Source organism: Thermobia domestica, chromosome 4, assembly GCF_964235325.1.
Source record: "Thermobia domestica chromosome 4, izTheDome1.hap1.1, whole genome shotgun sequence".
Taxonomy (NCBI): Eukaryota; Metazoa; Arthropoda; class Insecta; order Zygentoma; family Lepismatidae; genus Thermobia; species Thermobia domestica.
Genome location: NC_137457.1, coordinates 299604217 through 299627676, shown reverse-complemented (window position 1 = coordinate 299627676; position 23460 = coordinate 299604217). Strand labels below are relative to the sequence as shown.

General features: G+C 34.0%; 1 protein-coding gene across 1 annotated transcript in view; it reads right to left on the bottom strand.

The window, feature by feature from the left end:
- Nucleotides 1–434: 434 nt before the first annotated feature.
- LOC145684240 (fatty acyl-CoA hydrolase precursor, medium chain-like) overlaps nt 435–23460 on the bottom strand; it is a 220757-nt gene continuing 197731 nt past the window's right edge. Inside the window, exons 9-11 of the mRNA XM_081756346.1 lie at nt 19368–19503; nt 12983–13108; nt 435–10183 (exon numbers count right to left, since the gene is read on the bottom strand). Coding sequence (XP_081612472.1) covers nt 9940–10183; nt 12983–13108; nt 19368–19503 — 506 coding nt within the window. The 3' untranslated portion in view covers nt 435–9939. The remainder of the gene's footprint in view (nt 10184–12982; nt 13109–19367; nt 19504–23460) is intronic.

The window sequence follows — 23460 nt, the reverse complement described above, 5'->3', positions numbered from 1 at the left end:
TCGTATGTACAGGATCAAGAATTTCCCAAATTCTGAAGTGTATATATAAGTTTCAACTTCTTTTTGTGTTAAAATATGCAATAACCGGAAACTCTTCAGAACCTGAACCCTTATTACTTAATGTCTTTCTTAGAATATCTGCCAAACAATATAAGAGAGGTCGTCAGTATTAGATAAATATATAATGTTTATTCTAAACAATAGTAGCTGAGAAAATTTTAAATGAGTAATCCAGTTCCGAAACGGCTCTTGTCCGTTTATATCAAATCCTAGAAAACCAACAAAAACTGAATACAAACAAACTATTTGCTGAGAAAAACAATATATTCACATTAAAAAACTCCATACATGTGACAGTTTCGCCAACTAACATTTTGGCTTCATTAGACACTATCTTATAGTGTCAGACATATAGTGTCTGATGAAGCCAAAGTGTTAGTTGGCGAAACTGTCACACGTATGGAGTTTTTTTTTTATTTTTTTAATGTGAATATATTGTTTTGCTCATCAAATAGTTTGTTTGTGTTTAATTATATACAAACCAAAGCTTCTACTTATGGAAAATGTTACAAGGAAAATTGTAGGATCGATGCACTTTGTAGAACTGGAAATATTTGAGGATATTCAAGTTTTTTACATGAACACACTGAAGTATTTCCAGTTCTACAAAACATGCAGATACTATATTTTTTTCTAAGTTTTCTGGGATTTTCTGTAAATGTACAAGAGCCGTTTCGGAACTGGACGACTCAAATGAAGGATTTCTTTTATTTATAATTTTGAAATTACATATTTCTCATAAAATAATTACCACGAAACAGATACCAAATTACAGTGACATCGACTTAAAATTTAACGTTAAGAAAGCAAAAATTGATCAAATAAATCGAATACCGAACAATATCCTCTTTACTACTAAATTCAAAAACTAGATTTTTTAATGCTTTTCGAATATTCTTGTGTTGTGCGCGAAAGCGCATTACATTTTTTTTTAATATTTTATTTCTTGTGTTTACCAAAACAATGACATAATTTAGCACCAGTATTGTACATTCTATTTATGTAATATTAATTTGTACCAATATTATTCGTAATTACTCATTACTGAGACATAGTAGAACCAATATATTCTTCAAATATATTGAAGAGGCGAAAAATAACTAATATTTATATTAAAAGGGGTAAAATGTATTATACCCCATTTAAAATCAGTACTACTAACCAGCCATTTTAGTAGAAATTTTAATAAGTTTAATTTACGAAGGTACTCAAAAATTATAATCAATGTAGCTATAACTTTTCTTACATAGTTCATGCTAACCTCTGTCCTCGTTTATTTTATTGTTATGCTGTTGTGGTCATGCTATGAAAGTTTGATCTTAATTCCTCCATTTGTCTTCCTTTTCTTGCAGATAGATCATAGCCGTTCCATTAGAAGTTTGCACCAAAACGGAACAAGGAGTAGTGAACTGGTTTTAGTGCCGGAAGGCTGCAATCCATCAAAAACTTTCGACACAATACGGGAACAGTGTCTTGCCGCAACGGAGTGTCTACGAATGGATTGAAAAATTCAAAAATGATCGCACAAGTGTTACGCACGAGGAAGTTAGCCGGACGACCATCTACGGTCACAAATGATGACAACATTGATCGTGCACGTGACAAGGTTCTGTTAGACAGATGAGTGACTATTTGTAATGTAATTTCAACTCACCAATGTATATTAAAAACTTTTAAAATTAAAAATAAAAAAAGCAGGCTGAGGTTCCGTAAACACGCTTTCAAAAAAGTAAAATTTAAAAATAAAAGTGAAAAATGTCAAAATACAAAAACAAAATAAGGAACTGATACATGTAAAAAGCCAAAAACAGGGTATATAAACTAAAAAAAGATAATAAACAAAGGAGGAGTCATTAAATCAGTTAACTGATCAGTCAGAACGGGTGTCGTGAGTCAACCTTTAGCTTAAATGCTTGTCAGTAACGGACCTCAGCATATACCATCAAATTTTCCTGTAAGTACTTCATTAATTATGCTAAGAAGCAACACATAAGAAGTTCGTGCATGGAGGTCTTCCTCCATGTCAGGCGTAAATTGTTAAAATTTATAATTTCTATATTTATTAGTTTGTAACCTTCTTCTCTATGTAACTTCTATATTTATTATTTTATAACTTTCTTCTCTATGTAACTTGTTCAATAATAATGAAAATGTATCTAAAGTAGTATTGTCTTTCTACCGAAGGTAAACAATAAGTAATATCCTATAATCATTAGTTCAATTAGCAACAAATCACCGTATTTTAAAAGTTACGAAACATATTAATGAAGTGGCACATCGTCTGGAAATTATTCGTGGCTCCTGACACACCGTCCGACCACAAAAACCGGATCACTGCTCGTTGTTTCCTCTTTGATGCAAACTTCAAATGGAGCGGTCATGATCTATCTGCAACGAAAGGAAGACAAGTGGAGGAATTAGGATCAAACTTTCATAGCATGACCAAAACAGCATAACAATAAAATGAACGAGGACAGACCTCAGTATGAATAATGTCAGAAGAGTTATATCTACATTGCGGATAATATTTGATTTACCCTCGTACATCCAAAATATTCCTTTTCAAATAAATGTTGACTTCAGTACTTAATATTACTATTGAATTTTTCGCTTAGGAATTTCATACTTTTAAGTATCAACTTATTTTCTATTCTTTAGAGTACTTAACTATTCCTACTTTGAACAAGTGATATAATAGAAGAAGATAAATAGATACATTAAAAAAGACTGTGTGCATATTCGAAACGTTGAGTGGGGTTGACAATATTCAGTACAAATTGTTAAGTTAATCTCCCTTCTACGTTGGATTGGATATCTATTTAAGTTTGTCATTTATCTATGGAAATGTAAGGATAGATAAGTGATATTGTTATATCATAAAAAGACTGTATATGAAAGTGCAACCTGACACACAAACATAGTCAACGTCTTGCGAATGAAATCAGAAAAATAAACACACTGCTGAACAAGACTGTACTTATTTAATATAAAAACACATTTTTCTGAAAGTTCAACTTTTTTAAATTTCTTTTTGTAAGACCAACAGTGGCACTTTTGGGTTCACTATGCGACTAAGGACTTGTTTTCAACCTAAAAGTTTAAAAAAAAAAAGTCACTGCGTTTACTTTCGTGTACTTTCTTCAAAAAATTAAAAAAAAAAATCTCTCTACATTTACAAGAAAACATTACGTATAGTTATATTTGTTCAACAGGCTTACAGTTGTCACGTTATGTAGAATCTTTAATGTCAATAAGTTAGTAATAAGTAATGTTTTATTATTTTGTTGAATGAGGCGCACTTCTTTTAAAATGTTATGATGAAACATACTCGAAAATATTATTATGATAATAGAATCCATTAAAATCTACTTTCCCGCAAACTTACATGGGATTATCTTGTAGAGAAATATTATGATATGTTATTATCAGGGGTGGCTTTAGGATTTTAATTTTGGGTAGGACCGCTCCTTCGCTTATGAATACATATACACATTTCATTGATTAATGATAGTACGAAATTACTTTTACAGTAGTGGTCGATGCTATTTGTTAAATAATTATCTACCATTAATATGTATGTATATATATATAATGGAAAATCTATTTACTCTTTATTGTATCTTTTAGAGTTTATATATTTTTCAAATTTTTGGGTAGGCACGTGCCTACCCGGCCTACCCGCTAAAGCCGCCACTGTTATTATTTTTTTTTTAAGAAAAGAAACGTTATTTCAGTTTATATTGATGAATACCTCGCATAGCTAAAGAAAACACAAGATTATGTAAAACCTTGAATAAACTATTAACTATGTAGAAAATTTACAACTTCAATAACTATAAACAAGTAAAGATGAAACTATTTCATCATTCATACACAGTAGAATAATACCCGTCTCTAGTCATTTAATTCAGTTGAAGACTTTTTTTTAACTCCACCTCTGCTGGGAGATTTTCTCAATAGATGCATTCGAGGAACTCAGAAGTTAAGTGACCATGTTTAATTTGAGTTAAAATTTCTAGGCACCAAAATATGTATGTAACATTTGAAGAATCTACTAATCATTAAACTATATACGAGGAGCGTCTAATAAGTTATCTACCTAGACAAGAAGGAATACAAATAGGCTCACCTCGTTATCACCGTTTTCCGATGTAGTCCCCGGGGAGGTCTATGTACCGTCGCTACTTCGTGGGCAGTGAAGAAATTCCAGACAAAAAAAAAACTCTTTGTCATGGCCTACAAACTACTGGGAAACAGCCTGTTGCACCTGGATGGGCACCTGCTTGTTCTCAGGATCCCAATGGTGGATCCAGGTTTCGTCCTTTGTCACCAGTTGAGCCAAGAAATTATCTTGGTCCTCCTCAAAGAAGCCCAACAAGTGTTGGGACAGCTGCATCCGACAAACATTCGCTACGCGGCATAACACAAAATCTCTGCTCACAGTCATTGCGTTGCCCTGGCTGTCCTCCAATTGCGCAGCGAGGTTTTCCATACTGACCTTGGTGTGCTTGTCAGGCCTCCAATTGCGCAGCGAGGTTTTCCATAGTGGCCTTGGCGTGCTTGTCAGGCCTCCAATTGCGCAGCGAGGTTTTCCATAGTGGCCTTGGCGTGCTTGTCAGGCCTCCAATTGCGCAGCGAGGTTTTCCATAGTGGCCTTGGCGTGCTTATCAGACGTTATTATGCTCTGCCCCTACCTTCCTGTCTAGGTAGATAACTTATTGAATACTCCTCGTATAACTACACATTAAGAAACTAAATATTAATGATTGTCCATTTTAGTACAGTACATTAGTTGAACATGGTTGACAAAAATAAACAAAAGGTTTCGAGTAACTTTTAGCCGAAACAACTAATTGAATAAAAATCATATCCAAATTATTAGATTTAAATATTTTGAACATTCATTGATCAAATTACCAAAACTGGTTTTCATATTGCTGTCAGTTAAGTTATTTTTTTCCCATAAATATTCGATAATTTAGTTTGATTAACTATTTGGAACGTACCTTGAAAGTATTACATGAACTAACTTTTGCATTATCTTCAATGAAATGAATTTGTTTCATAAAATTATATTTGAATAATCAATTTCAATATATTATATATACAAAGTGCGGAAAAAGTCCCGGAACGGTCCAATATTTCGCGAAATATACATATAAGCAAAACAAAAAATAACACGTGTTAAATAGTTTTGAAAAAGCTATCCAATGACACCAAACGAAAGCCCCTATCCCTACCCCCTTCGGAGGTATGGGGGAGTAACTTTAAAATTTTAAATGTGAACTCCGATTCCTTATTGCATATTTGGATTCTCCAGAAAAAGTGACAATAATTTGACCTAGAATTGAAAACTGCCTTCATAGATGGCGCCTGAACCAACACATATCGAAGGGGGTGCAAGAACGTTATGAAAATGGAAATTGTCAGTCCCATATTCTGTGGTCATACGATTAACATATTGAATTGCGGATTCAGAGGTCCTGAGTTCGATCCTCGCTTAACGTAACCTTTTTTCTTTTGTTACTTCCCCAAATAAGCCCATACGTTTTCCAGGGTATGGTTTCTATGTACTTTGTTACACAGAATCCAAATTCTGAAACCCCAGGACGATTAACCGTGTCGATTTTTTTTTTTTTTTTTTTTTTGGCGAAAAATATGAGCGATTTGGGATAGGGATGACACACGCTTTTCGACCATAAAACAAAGTTGACACAATCAATCGTACTAGGATTTCGAAATCTGGATTGTGTGTAACAAAGTACATTGAATCCGTGCCCCTGGGGTCCGCTGCACGTATCCCCCCTTATCCAAAATCGCTCAAGTTTTTCACCCATGAAAAGAAATTGACCCGGTCAAAAGTCCTGGGGTTTTGAAATTTGGATTCTATGTAACAAAATAGATTGAATCCATACCCTGGGTTGGCTGCACGAAACTTTTATTTTTTTATTTTTTTCATTTATTTATTTACTTATTGTGGTGTGTAATTAATCCTTTTAGAGAAATTTCTAAATTATAAAGCAAAATTGAGATTTATTAGAATTCCTGATTTGGATAATTGTACAGTATATTGTCTTCTTTTACTTCGGGTTTTAGTAATAAAAACACACACACAATAAAGGTAATTTATCCAGTAATTTTGGCATATGTTGAATTATCTTATACCTAGTTCCCGAGATAAGATGCAAAATACATCCATATTTGTCACGATAGCATTAATGTTGTCATCTATTGTAGGTATGTGTTACCATCAATATTATGCCTTATTGCACGAGCAATATGATAGCAATTCTCGTGTCATGACAAAACGTTATTGTATTTGTTTAACTTAAGGACATATTCTATTTTCCTAACTTTTATGCGTAGCGTCCGCTTCTTCGGTTAGAAGATCATTAAAATACAAACTGATGGCAAGTATCATAGTTTCATATATAATTTAGAGAGTTTTTGATAAATTACGTTCTACGATAAACGCTACCATAAGAAATGGGTTTACCAGTTACTTTCTTAGTTTTTAATAAAAAGCTTGAAATGTAAACTCCATATTCTCATCTTTAGATAGACAAATAATTATTTTTAGTCTCAGAATTAAGTAGGTAAATCATGAAACGATACTTTCCAATATTCTTGGCGATACATTTAGCATCCAAGAAAACTATGCTTTGGAGAGAATTCCAAGATAAAAGCCTAATTTTTCAAATTAGATTCAATATTTTCTTTCTTGATAGCAATAAGATAAAGAACATTTTTAAAAAAATACACTGACGTCCTAGAGTGGTTTGATAAGTAGCTTGGTTCGCATACTAATAGATGATGATATTTACATACGTACACAGTATATATAGTTATTCTGACAATAATTTATTGGCAGTTGCTCAGGGGCAGATCCAGGACGGACTTATGGGGGGGCGGTGCGTTGTAATACTGCAACTTAGAGCTACTTTTAAGACCTCCAAATTCTAGGATGGGTTTTATTTATATATAAAATAAGAAAGTTTACTCTTATGGGGGGGGGGCGATCGGAGCGATCGCCCCCCTGGATCCGCCACTGCAGTTGCTTAAACAGAAAGGGAAAGCAGCGAAGGAAAAGCCTGAGAGGATTTTGCCTACATTGGTTGATTCATGACCTTCCTACGAAACTGCTCGACATTTTGTACGAGGGTAAGTCAAGAATTATCCACAATGTAGGTATATAACTTTTCTTACATAGTTCATGCTGACCTCTGTCCTCGCGTATTTTATTGTCATGCTGTTGTGGTCATGCTATGAAAGTTTGATCCTAATTCCTGCATTTGTCTTCCTTTTGTTGCAGATAGATTATGGCCACTCCATTAGAAGTTTGCACCAAAGTGGAACGTGACTTTCCCTGGTACACCTTCCGGCCACAAAAACTGGATTACTGCTCGTTGTGCCAGCGGCCGCAATTCATCAAAGACTTTCGGCACAGAATAGCGTGAATAGTGACTACGAATGGATTATAAAAATTCAAAAATGGTCGCGCAAGTGTTACGCACGAGGAAGGAGCCAGACAACCATCTACAGCCACAAATGATGACAACATTGATCGTGCACGTAACATGGTTCTGTTAGACAGACAAGTGACTATTGATGAAGTGGCACATTGTCTGGAACTGGTTCTGCGTTCAAAATCATCCACAAGAGACTTGGGTTTCATAAAGTCACGTTTCTCTTTGGTGCAAACTTCTAATGGAGTGGCTATAATCTATCTACAACAGAAGGAAGACTAATGGAAGCATTAGGATCAAACTTTTATAGCATGAGCACAACAGCATGACAATAAAATGAACGAGGACAGCATGACAATAAAATGAAAAGTTATAGCTACATTGCGGATAATTTTTGACTTACCTTCGTAAATGAGTTGAAGCGTGGCAGAACAAACATTGGCGATGCACCACATTTTGAAACTCCAAAATCAACTGACACCCGAAATCATCGATAGAGTCTATTATTTGATTTTACCTGATAGACGAGTGAAAGTGCGCGAGTTATTAAGAAGCCATAAACATCTCATTTGAATGAGGTCAGTTCATTTTGCATAACAAACTGCACATTTTGAAAAGAAAAAGAGAAACCTTTTCGCAAGATGGGTGCCGCGTTTACTCACTCCAGACCAAAGAAAAAAAAAACGTGTCGCTGAGCAGAAACTGGCCAAGCTGCGATTTGAACTGCTTCCGCATCCTGCATGTTCATCACATCTAACTTTCTTCGGCTACCGTCTATTCTTGAAACTCAAAATTCCCCTGGCAGGACGAAAATTTGAGTCAAATGAAGTGGTCACACAGGAAGTAAACGAGTATTTTGAAAGCCTCGAAGAAACTTAATTTCCGCGAAGAAATCGTGAAGCTGGAGAAACGTTGGAGCAAGTGTGTTGACCTTCGAAGGGACTATGTTAAAAAAATAAAGTACATTATAAAACTCAAATTGTTTTCTTTAATAACAAATTGAGTTACTTATCAAACCGTCCTCGTATATACCATACCATAATGTGCATCATCAACTTAATTACGTAACACGTGCTATTCATGTAAACTAACTTTCTTAATATCTTATATAGATTTTGGGGTTCTATTGTTATCAATAAAAATATTTTAATTTCTGTTAAGTAGCAGGTTTTCCTCTTAACATTTAAAGGGTTTGCAAAGTTCAAATCCAAATTTTGATAACCTATAAGTCGAGAATCAAAAGTGTGGTTTACTTAATCAAATTTCAAATGGTGGTAGACTTTGATAAACTCTGTAGGTATTTGGAATATTATGGTATCCGAGTTATTGGCCATTAAATTTCCGGTTTAGGCTTAGTGAAAAAATAAGCCCACTCCTCAATTTTAATGGCCGATAGCTAAAGGAATAAAAGGCCTGCACACTCTAACATTTTATACGCTTATTAAGCACGTGAAGACAGTGGCGGATCTAGTCCGGGGCCAGGGAGGTCTAGGCCAGCTAGTTTCTTGAGTGACAAAAATAATTTAAGCTACTATTTATATTTTAAAGTTTATACTAAATTGATGATATACTTATCATAGTAAGGATTTTACCTGATCCCCTAGTTTTTACCTTCTAAATCCGCCACTGTGTGAAGGACTACTATCATTCCAAATTTGGTCAAAATCACCTAAGTTTTGTCAATTATGTACGATATACACTATCCTTGCAAGGGTGCCGATCCTAAGCCCTCCCTAATGCTTAGGGATGCGCACGAGACAAAATTTGTGGCTGTCTCGAAAATGTGCTGTAAAAGTGATGTCTCGACTCGAAAAATGTGTATTTCTCTATTGGAAGAGCTGTGTCTCGACTCGAATTTTGTCAGGAAAATCCTGTCTCGACTTGTCTCGTGCGCATCCCTACTAATGCTCAATTGCTACCCATGTTTTCATAAATATGTATTTTTATTGTTATATGTATTTTTTATGAATATACAATATTTGGCATAATTTGAATTCAATATATGGCTCTTTTTAGACCCTTGTCTGCAACCAAACACATCTGAATGTCCCCCCTCCCCAAAAGTTACAGAGAAATCGGCGCTCTCGTATCCTTGTGATTTTCTTTTCTGAAAAAAAAAGAAAGAAAAGAAAGAATTATATGAAAGACTATAATATGCTCTTTTCTTATTGGAATTCTGACCAAAGTATTACTGAATCTTAAGCGAACAAACTTTCGTAATTGACGCAAAACCAATAAGAATCAACAGTTGATGAAACGTTTTTTTTTTTTTTCTTTTTTGTTTTTCAAAAGCAAACCACGATTATATAACTCCTGAGCTCCCCGAATGCATCCTCTGCGCTAACTTCCACCTGAAGCGTCACATTTTTGCGTTTACAACAGTTCTAAGTTCCACTATCATCGATGGTGGATGTCAATCTTCCACTGTATCGCTGGCAGCTGCAGACGATCTCAAGCGCATGTGGTGCTGTCGATGAGTTGCTATCTTATGAAATAACAAAGCTGATAATAGAACTATTAAAACTATATTGATAGTTAGTAACAGCCAAAATATCCAGGAGGTATGAAAGCCTCGTTCTTCGGGGCATGTTGTGTTTTGTGCATACTGGAATGGGTATTTGGTGAATATTTCAGCGAAAGAGTTCCAAAATTCCATTCTGTAACAATAAATACAACATATTATTTCAGTTTCCGTTTATAATTCAAGTCAAATCAACTTTATTAATTTTCTCTTTTATGTAAAAATTGTATTCACAAAATATACCTCTACAAAATGAAACCAATTTGGCCACAGATTCCTGGCGCCAAAACAAGCAGTAAAATTTAGGACTATGTGTCATATAAACTTTTCTGCTTGTTTTTGTACCAGAAATCTGTGGTTTCATTTTTCTCCATTACTTTTGGGACACCGTGTATAATACACAAGGCTATTGTGTTACAAAAGTAGCTAGAACAGCGTTTCTCAACCGCTATGTCGCGACACGTTGGTATGTCGCGAATACATGTCAGGTGTGTCACGATATTTTTTGTCTTCTAAGGTCTTCCTCCCAAAGAAATTGTCTTTAGAAGAAAACAAACATTTGTCGCCAATCGACTTGTCTTCTAGGTTTAAAGGCGGGAAGTTTGCTTTCAACGCTGTTCAATCATAAGCTTAAGAGTCATAAGTTTCTTTTATGTTAATATGTTTCTATTCAAGAGTCATACGTAATTTGCTTGTGTGCTCTGTATCTCATAGTCATTCCATAATTATATATATATGCATCTAGGAAATAAATGACATGCAGGGATATTGCGGAAGTTTGAAACGTACTTTGGTGTGCCCCAAAGAAAAAAAAGTTTGAGAAACGCTGGACTAGAGTAATGATAACCAATTTCTTTCACGTAGAAAATATCAGTCATATAATTTTAAAAAAAATGAAATGTGAATGCGGTAATGTTAACTGTAGAATTAATCTATGAGTAAGTACCAGAGATAAAGTGTAATGAATTATGTAGATCTCGTTAAATTTAACATATGGACAATCACTATCTAAAGTTACATTAAGAGAATAGATCTATTAGGATTGATCGTTATATACTTAGAAATTTAGCTAAATGAGTCTTCAAATTATTAAAATGAAATGAAATCTTTGAGTTTTACGCCCCATGGTTATGCCGGTTAGGCTAAAGGAGACGATGATGATGAGTAATGAATGAAATGGTGGAATGAAAAAAGTGGGAGGAAACGGGAGAACCCCGAGAAAACCCATGCACACGGTGTTTGTCCACCACAAAGTTCACTTGGCAGGGGCTGAGATCGAACCCGGAACCCCAAGCACCAGAGGTGAACGCTCTACCACTGAGTCACCGCGGCCCCTTCAAATTATTAAAGTTCTGCTAATAAAACATATAGTAATATCCTGCAGATAGCTCTGTTTACTAACAACCAACACGTTCTCATATTTGTAAACATTAAACATGTGCGTCCTACCACGGATTACTACGGTAGCAGACAACAAAGACACTAGCGACACTAGTCACGTAATAAGAAAAGACCACTAGCGAAACCGCCACACTGGAGCAGTTATAAAACCAGGAAGAACTCATCAACTATTATCAGTCTTTGGCTGATCATTTCAACTCCTTTAGCTTGCTTGGAGCTCTAGGACTACCTAACCCAAAGCCTTTAGCTTGTTCGGAGTACTAAATCTCCTTTCCTGCCCACTTAGTTTGTTCGGAACTCTGTGGAACTTCTAATTTCAGCTACCCAGCTTGTGTGGAGCTTCGTGGTTTTCGTGAAGTATTAAGGATCCTGAATCCACTCCACCTAGCTTGCTCAGAGCTCTGTGGAGATCATTCACTAGGCTGCTCGGGCCTTGGCATACTTCTCTTTACTTAGTATTAGTGAACTATTTATATTATTGATTTCGTATTACATCCTGTTCCCGCACTTGAAGGAGCACCTAGCAGGCCGTCGCTTCGCCAGACGAGGAGATGAGACATTTAGTGACAACGTGGCTCAACACGCAAGGACAGGATTTTTACCACACGCAAGGACAGGATTTTTACCAGGAGAGAATCCTGAAACTCATCCCACGATGCGACAATTGCCTCAACCGATATGGAGACTATGTCGGAAAACAACATAACGTATGAATTATGTTTGCTGTATTGATTGCATGAAATATTATATATTATAGGCAGCTGGCTTTAATGCGAGGCTGAGGAATTCAAATTTGATTGATAGGTGCCCCACCTCCGTCACCAAGAAACGGTCACTCGACGGTCCTGAGCAGGCTTGCCAGTGCGTTGGCAAAAAAAATCAGCTAATACTCACTTAATTCAAAGAGTTTATGCAAATTATGCAATCCCTATCGAAAGATTCTTTTAAAACTCGTCATTTACAAATTTGCATAAGCAGTTACCGTATTTGGGTACATTTTGTATATTACTCACCTTCTATATTTTATAACCACCCGCGTGGCGGAGCGGTCAAGCATTACTTCTGTAGCTTCGCTGTGTATAGTTTGCCCTTTCTTACGCTGTGAAGCCATTGTCAAATGAATAATAAGCAACAAAACCGCAACCACAACAGCACACAACAAATAACCAACTCACACTAACTCTTCAGAATGACATTCATGTGATAGTTTTCTACCCCTGGCAATGCTGACATATAGAAGAAGGGTAACGGAGTGTCGCAAGAGTCAGGCAGAAAAAATGTTGAAATTCCCCCCCCCCCTCTACCTCAGCCCCCGCTGGTAAACAAGCTAGATCCCTATAATACACGTTTCACTGCAGGCTTTATAACCTTACTTTCTGATATATATACAGAGAGAGAGAGAGATAATTAAAAGAAAATAGAAAAAGAGACAGAAACTTAAAATATAGTTTAGAAACCGATGTCATAGAATTACATTGTGTGCATGCATAACAATTATCATAACATATTAAAGTAGTTGATGGTTGACTATTACCTCTCTGTTAAATAATTTTCTGCAATTCGTGGTCGTTGTCCTAAACTCAAATACGAATGATGCATTGTCGTGTAAGGCCGCCAAATCCAAGGAAGAGGATTTGCAGGCAATTGAGGAGTTGGATGTCTACAAGAGAAAGAAATGCAATTTGTTTACTATATATATATATTACTGTAAAGCTTGGTTATACATCATCAAATATACCATCAAACATTGTATCAAATGTTTCAGCAAAGTGGAATTTGAATGTATGCGACACTAAGTTGTATGTAACTTTTGGATTGGTTACAACATTTGATACAACTGTTCTAAAATAAAACATGTTCTATTCCTATCCAACATTGAATCAAAGTGAACAAACGAAAATCACTGTGCGGTGGCGCTAAATCTGAACACAGGAACCAATTGAAATGCTTATTTATGCCTACAAGCAGCATCCTGTTTTAAATAACTGTAAATTTAAAGAAAATTATAATAAATACAAACGCAAAGAAGCCTTGAAAAAAAATGTTTCTGAAGTTCGGCTGGCAAGACCAGAGACTACAGGTTAATAAACGTTCACATTTCACATGCATGATCATATTTTCAATTGCTCGTTTATTTTAAGATTTACGATTTAAACAGCTTACTTTTAAATAAATGCCTCAAGCGAGTACTGCGTTGCACTGTATGCCTACCAATAAATGTAACAATTGAAAAATGAAATGAAATGGAATCTTTCAAGTTTTACGTCCCACGATTATGCCGGTTAGGCTAAAGGAGACGGTGATTGTGAGAAATGAATGAAATGGTGGAATGAAGAAAGTGGGAGGAAATGCAAGAACACCGAGAAAACTCACGAGCATGGTGTTTGTCTACCACAAAGTCCACACGGCGCGAGCTGGATCGAACCAAGGACCCCAAGCACCGGAGGTCCACTGAGCCACCGCGCCCTCTAATGTAACAATTGACTGAAGAAATATAAACAAATGAGCAACAAAATTCGGATTTGTATTTGATCGTTTATAGTGCTTGTAAAAGTTTTAGCCAATTTATTTGACCAAATGACTATTAAACATAAGTAATACAACATTTGATAGAAAACTATGACCATGTATAATAGGCTTAATATAATAATTATATATATGTAATTACTAAACACAAAATGTGTTTAAATCGTCAAGCTTATTTTGTTTTTGCTAGCAGTCACAATTGTTTAATTGCGCAAACCATGGAATAACAGTAATTTACAATATACTTGGTATAGTATATAAAACATATTTTACAATAGATTAGTTGTACATTATCACAAAGTTATGTGAATAAATCATGTGATGAAATATCACAGACAATGATAAAGATGTTCCCCAGTACATCAAGTTAACTCACCTGTTGGGCTCATATACAGAACAAGTCAATAAACAATTACAAGTTGAATTACTAAATTCAATAAACAACTTTAGAACCATCAGGTTTATCAAGGGATGATGGGAAAAGGCCAGATGGCATCACGTTAATCCCCTGGGAAAATGGGCAATGTCTAGTATGGGATGTCACTTGTGTTGATACTTTTGCAGCTTCTCATATCGTATCAACATCTAAGGAAGCTGGAAGTGCGACAGAAACAGCGTGCAGACGAAAACATTTAAAATATAAATGCTTAAAAGAGGACCATTTTTTCATTCCCTTTGCTGTTGAAACAATGGGTGTTTTCAGCAGAGAGGCAAAGAATCTAGTGAAACAAATAGGTTCACAGCTGGTTATGAAAACAGGAGATCCGCGGAGCAAACAATTTTTAATAGAGACTCAGTTTAGCAATTCAGCGGAGAAACGCAGCTTGTATTTTTAAATCATTCCCCTCTGTTCCTATTATGGAAGAATTTTTTTTATCTTAAATAGTTAATCCGTTCCACGCTAGCCACATCTACCATCAAGTACTGTTATATGAAGGTTCAATTATATCACATTGCACAGCACAGTGTTGCCTGGAATTTCGTATATTATGTAATGCATTGATTCTTTGTACATCATTTTGTATATTTCGGCTAACTCTTTATCTATGACAGGTTGAGGATATTTCTTTTAATGTTTTGCATGTCTAATTTATTTTATGTTCTTTGGTTTGTCATTTAATTTACATTTTTATATTATGTATGTCCATTTATAACTTAATGCAACTTTGTGTACTGGAAATTGTAAGTGGACAGATTGTCTGTTTCCTGATAATAATAATAATAATAATAATAATAATAATAATAATAATAATAATAATAATAATAATAATAATAATAATAATAATAATAATAATAATAATAATAAATTCTGGATATATTGTTTTTATCAGGAATAAAGAGGCTTCAAAAGTTGAATTACTATGTTTTATCGTATGTATAACGTATCTAGCCAAGGATTAAATTATCTTTACAAAATGTGTAATAGACCCATTTGTCTCCATTACAGTTTCCTTTAATGTTATCTTTTGTGAGTCTTTATTTTATGTGTTTACAGGTAATAATTCTATTATTATATGTTGCTGTTATTTAACTCGTTCATCCGCTAACAGTAGCTTACTGTTTAGTTAGAATCGGGACATTCTGAATCTGCGCACTACAATGTACTGGCGCTAACGGCTCGGAATTTACAGCCAGTTTTTCTTCGACATGATATATATATATAACGATTTTAGATTAAGATAAAAGTTTCAATATGTAACATCTACAAATACATTCGATGTAAATTAAGTAGTCAACATGTAACTTTAATATCATAATTTGGTGAAATGTTAGAAGTATAAATATTGGTTTTCTGTGTGTGAAATGTAATTGTAGATATGATGTACTAATCATTATAATCCAAAATCCATGATAATTCTGCGACTGGATCTATATTCTTTCTTCCACTAGATCTATAATAAACATGTCAGGATACGATGGCTTAATATATTAAAAACAATACTCGTTATTACTATTCTGCATTTATATGTCCAGACAAATGGTGTGTACTTTAATAGGCTTTCAACCATATTTGTAATATGATTCTGTACTGCTGACTAATGACATCCCAGTGTACGACAAAACAGAGAATATATGAAATACTATTATATAAAAATAATTAATTGAGTTATGAAATTCTACAATTTGTTTTGTATTAATTATAAGTAATATTATATGCTTGGGAATCGGCCTCTTGTGGAAGCAGAGCTCTAGATGATGAATTGGCCTCAGAATGTATATCCTCATATTATTTTATATCGGTTAAAACCAGTTTCAGCTTAATACTCTGACGGCCATCTCTGGCAAGTGCGAATTATTTGAAGAGTTCTTCTTCTCCAAAGAACTTCCTGATCATATGACAGGTGTCTAGTATTACTGATTTCTGTAGATTTGTTAGATGTTTTGCGTTTATCTGTTCAAGTTGTGTCACAGTACTTTAAGGGACAATTGCAATGGCTGAGATAATGATTAGTCTTACTGCAATGTTCTGGCATTTCCATAGCTTCTTGATTTGTCTGTCAGGTCTTTACATTCGCTTATTTTTGTACTGAATGTTGTGAGTCTATGGTACTGCTATATCTATGAGGATTACTTCTTGGTCAATTTTATTCATAATCATAGTTTATTGCATCCGTTCATCGTCATACAACGGAATTGATCAGTTATATTATATATACCGTTATACATAAACATATATACTATTGTGTTACATATGGATTCTTGTAGATTCACTAATTCAGTTAATGTACATTTAATTTTACGCATACGAATTATTTTGTACATATTCTTCAACAGAGTAAGAGCATTATTCTATCAAGTACCTTTTAAATAAGATTCTAAAGTTGTTTACAGAGACCTGATTTAAGTAGATTGTATAATAGAGAACCTTTGTGAGCAACTGATTTACTGTATATATTTGTTCTATGTGTATGCAAGTGACTGTCTTCTTTACTTGTTGTGTTGCATCTGTGAATATCTTTGTTAACAATAAATTCACTACTGTTTTTTCAAATATATTAATATTTCGAAAAAATACTTTGAGGGAAGATTCATTATTTCAAGTTCCTTAAAAACGTTTCTACAAGGAGAGTTACATTCTACTCTTGCTAGTATACTTACCACTTTCTTCTGTAGCTTAAAGATGACAAGACTTTTAGCTGCATTTCCCCAGAACTTCAATCCGTATTTTATTATAGAATGGAATTTTGAGTAATATATATACTTAGCTGTTTGTACATTAATCTTATCTCTTATAGATCTAATTGCATAACACAGTTTGCTTAACTTACTTCTTAACATGTTCTACATGTAGTTTCTAGTTGAATATTTTAACTCCAAGAAAGGTAGCAGTTTCTACATATTTAACTGCTTTATTATCGGTTCTTATTGTTGTATTGGTTTGATTACTTTTAACATTATGAAAATGTAAGGCATATATTTTATTTGCATTAATAATTAGGTCAGTTTTATTCATCTAATTTGAAAGTTGGCTCATTGCCGTTTGGAAACTTGAAGTTAATTCACTTTCATCTTTCCCACTAACTACTGTATTATATTTGTATCATCTGCATATAAAATTACACAGAACTATTAATATTTTCAGAAGGATCTTTTGTACAAAAAAAGAAAGAGAAGTGGCCCTAGAATTGATCTCTGTGGTACTCCACGATTAATAATTTCTTCACTTCATACACATTTTGGATTTTTATTATTAATTATTCCTGTTATTACAGTTACTTTCCTCTGATCTTTAAGGTATGATTGAAACCATTTATTTGCTAGGCCTCTAATACCGTAGCGACTAAGTTTTTCTAGCAATATATTATGATTTACTAAATAAAAGGCTTTTGTTAGATCCGAAAATATTATTATATATATTGATAACAGTGATGTCGGATCTATTTGCAAGTACCGTGATATCCGTTCTTATTTCTCGATCCCAGTAGAGTTTGTAGAGTTTATTATTATTATTATACAAAATCATATTGAGGCACGGTTTCCCAGTGGCAAAGCGCCCAACTTCCTAGTCCGATCTCAGGCGATGTAATAAGTTTGTAGTGAACCCCAAGTCCACGGGCATTCTCGGGGTTCTTCCGTTTCCTTCCCTATTCTTGTTGCACCAATTCTTTCATAATCATTTACTTATTAACCATCTGTGTCCTCTTCCAAAGAGCATAACCGTAATATATTATATTTATAGATTTCATTTTCATTTTTACAAATTCATTTAAAGTTCGACTAAAGAAAATTTAATCATATTTGGGGAGAAAATGTAAATAAGAATGTTCTTTCTCATTTTGCTAAGTAATAATAATTACTATTAATTTTGCAACTTAAACCAAGTATCTTGTTACCACGTTATAAATTTTCCATTACTGTAAGTTATATATTCCTTATTTGTTAGTAACCTCATACATGCTAAAGACAATCATAGCGGTAGTATACAGGGTGTGGTAAAAAAGTCTGTGGTAAAATACCTAAGAGGATGGTGAACATTTTGGTACTAAATAGTAACCGGTGACCACTTTCCAACTAGTCACCGTTCCCCAGATATTGGCCCCCAAAAAATGTTAGTTTTCGGGAAATTTAAAGAGCCATATCTCTTGAACTGTAAGTCATAGAGAGATGATATTTTTCGAATTTTTCAATTTTGAGCCGTCCATTTTGAGCATGTGTCTTCGTAAAACAACATATCGTAGAACGTTTTAACAGAACTCTTAAACAAAACATGTGGAAAAAATTGCCAGTACTCAAGGAAATTATAAATAGATAAATATATTATAAGAATTGTTTAATGAGTATAATAATGAAGTACATAGTAGAAATTAATAAGAAAATTTAATTCTTTTTAAGTTCGTTCTGGCAATGCTTTTGGAGCTTTCTCAACTGTTTTAAGCTGAATTCAGCCTTAATGTAGGGATAAAAATATAATACTTGCAATACTTTTACATACGTTATTACCTATATGAAAGAATCCTTGCTATCTTATGAAGTATAATAGCTAAACCCAATCTTTATTTACATTATTTCTTATTTTAAAATACCGTTTACAAGCTTGTATTAGGTAAGATGAGTCTTTTTACAGTATTACCTATAAAAGTGTAGTTTGCAATTTTATACTAGATAAGATAAATCTAGTATAGGTATTACGTATAAAAGCGTGATTTAAAATTATATGTTAACTGAACTTAGTCTTTGAGTGTGTTACTATTTGTGGAAATGCAGTTCGCAATCTTACATTTACCCTTTATTTACAGCCATTAACTTACGAAAGAGCCATTTACAATCCTTGATTAGGTATAGTCAATCTTTACGTATGGTATTAATTACAGAAATATACTAGAAAGGTCAAAGGAAAGGAAAAAAAAACTTTAATTCAAGGAAACTAAAAATATTAACAATAATATATTTACCCATATTCTGCGAAATTAGCCCATAGCTGCATGGCTATTTGACTCATGTTTCTATCATTCACAGCTCGCAGGTGATTGCTGTAGTTGAGAAATGGTTCTCCAAAGAAAAACTGAAGTTCACTCTCATGATATGCCCCTTGAAAATAAAGTAAAAAGGAAATATTGTTTGTCTTGAAATTCATTTTCTTATCATTACAAAGGTTAATAACACAAATTATGCTAAACAAAGAAATATCACAATAACCACATGAAAATCAAACTGACCGGTACCTATATGGTAGTTCTAAACACAAACACATGGAAGACATTGAATGTACTAGCTTTCAAGTCTTCTAGTTAACAAGGCGTTCAAGGGTTGAAAGCTAAGTGTGTATATCATATTAAGTACCGTGAGTTTTTATGCACTACATTATTAACCCTTTTACTTCGATTTGTATATAGAGAGAGCACATTTGAGCACATTCGTGTGAGTAATACAACTATTTTAGCTGATAAGTTGTTGAAATATAGGATTGAAAATTTCTCGTGGCAACAAAATATACTTTCAGTCACAATATGCATGCAGTAAAATTCAGAAATGCTGATAAAGCTAGAGTCTTAGTTATGCAATACATTACGAAAATGAGAATTGCATATAACAAAACAATTTTGCAAGTTATTTCGTATTTCAATATTAAGTAACACAGTTTGTGTGCAAATGTTTTATAGAAAGTATGGCTAGAAGCAGGGTGCGAATTACCGGGGGGGATGAGGGGGATTTCCCCCCTCAATCACATTTTGTTCCCCCCCAAAGAAGTCAGCTGAAGTATCCCCACCGGGGATGCTCGCTTTCCCCCTCAAACTATGCTTAGTATAACTCCAAATGTCACTGATTTTTGTTATTTCTTGTAAATTTAATCTTCTAGCTGTATTTCGAAATGATCGATGTAAACTGTTCAGTTTTGGTCATTTCTACTTACCACCTAATTACCCACTATTTTCAACGTTGTTTAGTAGAACTATATTATTATGACTACGGTTGTTACTTGCAACTGTACCTTCGTACCCTTCAGTTCGTCATCGTTTGTGAATTTGAATGTACTAATTGCGTATAACAAAGCCACATATAGATTTATAAATGTTCTTAGCGGTTGGCCAAGAAGAAGTAAACAAATAGCTTCTTCTACCATACTTGGCGAAGTTCGGATATGTCATATTCATCCTCTATATTTGTATCGATTATCATCTTATTTTAATTTTTGTTATAACATGTTATTTCATTTTCCAGTGTACTCTTTGTTAGCACATGGTCTTCATTCCCTAGTAGGTTGTGTATGCAACTCAAAAGTTGCATTTAATTTGTGATAATTACCATAGTAATCACTGCTTTTACAGTTTACGGAAATGAACTTTTGAAACTGTACTCAAAATCTGAGATATAGGTACTCTCTCGTAAGTATATGTTAACGTACACGCTGGGGGATATGCTCCTAGTGAGCAGACATGTTAATGAAGGTGATTTTTAGGTGAATAAGCGAATAATTCAAGATTTGTTTCAGCATTTGTTAATACGACTGGTTCTCCGTGTCATTGTCCGTGTCTGTATAAGCATTTCAACTGGAGCGGGTTTTTTTTAAAGTTAACCCTTCATTTTTCCATCTTTTCGCTGTACAGTTTGCTGTCCACGCAATTAATGTTGTCTGAAAAACTTCAGTGTAATGTTTTACTTTATTTGAATAACGTAGCCCATTGTGAATCAACTCATCTTCAACCTAACAGTAAAGTAATTTTTAAGTGTTGACTTTCTGTGCCCATCACGGAATCGATGTTTGGAGAAAAAAAGTAGTGATGAGCACAGCTTTAGCGGGAAGTAGAAGCACAAGCTCGAAATTTGAATTGAGAGATTTTAAATATTTGGCCTTCGATTTGACCTTGATGTGAGAAATCGGGACCAGCAACAATCTATTTCTTATTTGATAGGCTAATATCTAGATTTTCTTAAAAAAAAAAAAAAGTCCGGTTTAACTGATAATTTTAGTGGTTTTCACAAGACTGAAGTAGGTTTCTTTTCGCAACCTGTATGTATTAATGCAAAGTGGAAGCTTTCAATATGAGTGGAAAAATTAACATATGCTTGTGATCATGGCTATCGCTCGAGCCGAATTATTAACTAAATAAACCTTAGAGAGCTACGGGGACAAGAGTGAGTACAACATTAAAACACGTTCAGAAAGGTTTAGTGGGGTGTGTATGTCAGACAATATATATGTGCATAGTTATTGTCGGTAGATTTATTAAATTAATAAATCTTTTATTTATTACAGATGTCACACACACACACACACACACATATATATATATATATATATATATATATATATATATATATATATATATATATATATATATATATATATATATGGGGGGTAAGGCATTTATTGTCTCATTTTGAAATTTGAACCTTCAGACTATGTCCTTTGGCCTAATTTTATCCCCCCCAATATAGATTATCTAATTCGCACACTGGCTAGAAGATACACTAAATGACATCAATGGTTTTAAAAATAAATTAAATAAGCACTAACTTCTTTTTTATATTATTTCGACCTTTTCTGGGGTCTTTCTAAGTAATTCCCCTTTTACTGCTAGTCCGTTTTTTAAATTTTTATTCATGAGAAAAAAACATTCTTGAAACATTAAGAATTTGACGAAATCTAATAATTTTTGTACAGTTTGCAAAATTTTGGAGTTTGTACTTTGAGACTTTCAAGGATGTCCCTCTCTTGCACGAAAATTTAAAAGAAGAAGTAGCAGCAAATGAAGGGTTAGTTAGGAAGACCCCAGAAAGAGTCAGACTGACAAAAAGAAGAATATTCTTTTGAGATGCAAGATTAATACTTACATCCAATTCATGTATTAATATCTATCCAATAGCTTCTTTATCAAATATCCTTTAAAGTAATGTTCTTAAAGTGACAACATTGGATTTCTAATAGAGGAATCTTGTATGTATAATAAATAAACCAAGTAACTACGAGGGTCCGTCAAAAAGTTAGTTGCACTGCTTAAGAAAATAAGACAGGAAATGAAGTAACTACGAGGGTCCGTCAAAAACTTAGTTGCACTGCTTAAGAAAATAAGACAGGAAATCAAGTAACTACGAGGGTCCATCAAAAAGTTAGTTGCACTGCTTAAGAAAATAAAACAGGATAGAAATTTTACAATAACTTTATTTGTATCGTGAAAGTTCCATTCGCAATCTACTTTTCAACATAATTACCTCCGTTATTTAAGCATTTGTTGAGATATGATACAAGTTTTTCTATGCCCTCTGCAAAGAAATCCCATCCAATGCCCGATAACTACACTACCATCAGAAATACCTAGTTAATTTGGGATTTCGTCTATTATTATGTGTGTGTTTGCAAGAATGCATTCATTCGCGCGAGCAGTGATTTCCAGATTTGTCGCAATTGATGGTCTTCTCTCGCCTCAGCATCGTCAATATCTGCAGTTCCGTTCTCAAACATGTTGCACCACTTCGCGATAGCTTGACGTGACGTTACAGCGTATCGCCCACAAAAACGAATCACTGCACGCATTTTCAATTTGGACGCCACTTGCAGCTGTCAAGACGTATATTATCACAAGACCTCCACTTGCTTCGTGAAAGCAGCTACGTCACACGATACAGCTACATGTCTGCAGTGTTGCCACACAGTTTCATCAAAATAGTTTTTGCCCGAAAATATCACGATGGAGTGCAACAAACTTTCTGACTGACCCACGTAACTGGTTTATGTACCGGTATCAAATTACTGTGGTCTAGTACAAGCAGTATGGTGGTCTAATATTTTTGAAAGTATTATGGAACGAAACGGCCAGTGTCATCACAATATTGTTCATTATTTCGTAACTTGGCTTTATTTACATTACGTCTTTAAGCAGGTAGTCAAATTACACAATGAAAAGAATCTTTCATAGATCCTCTTTCAAAGAATTTCTAAAATAATACCTAGTAAGAGCTAGATTACTATAGAGCTTACATTTTTATATTAATTGTTTTTCTGTTATTTCAAAAATCGAAAACTTAATTAAATGAAATGAAATAAAA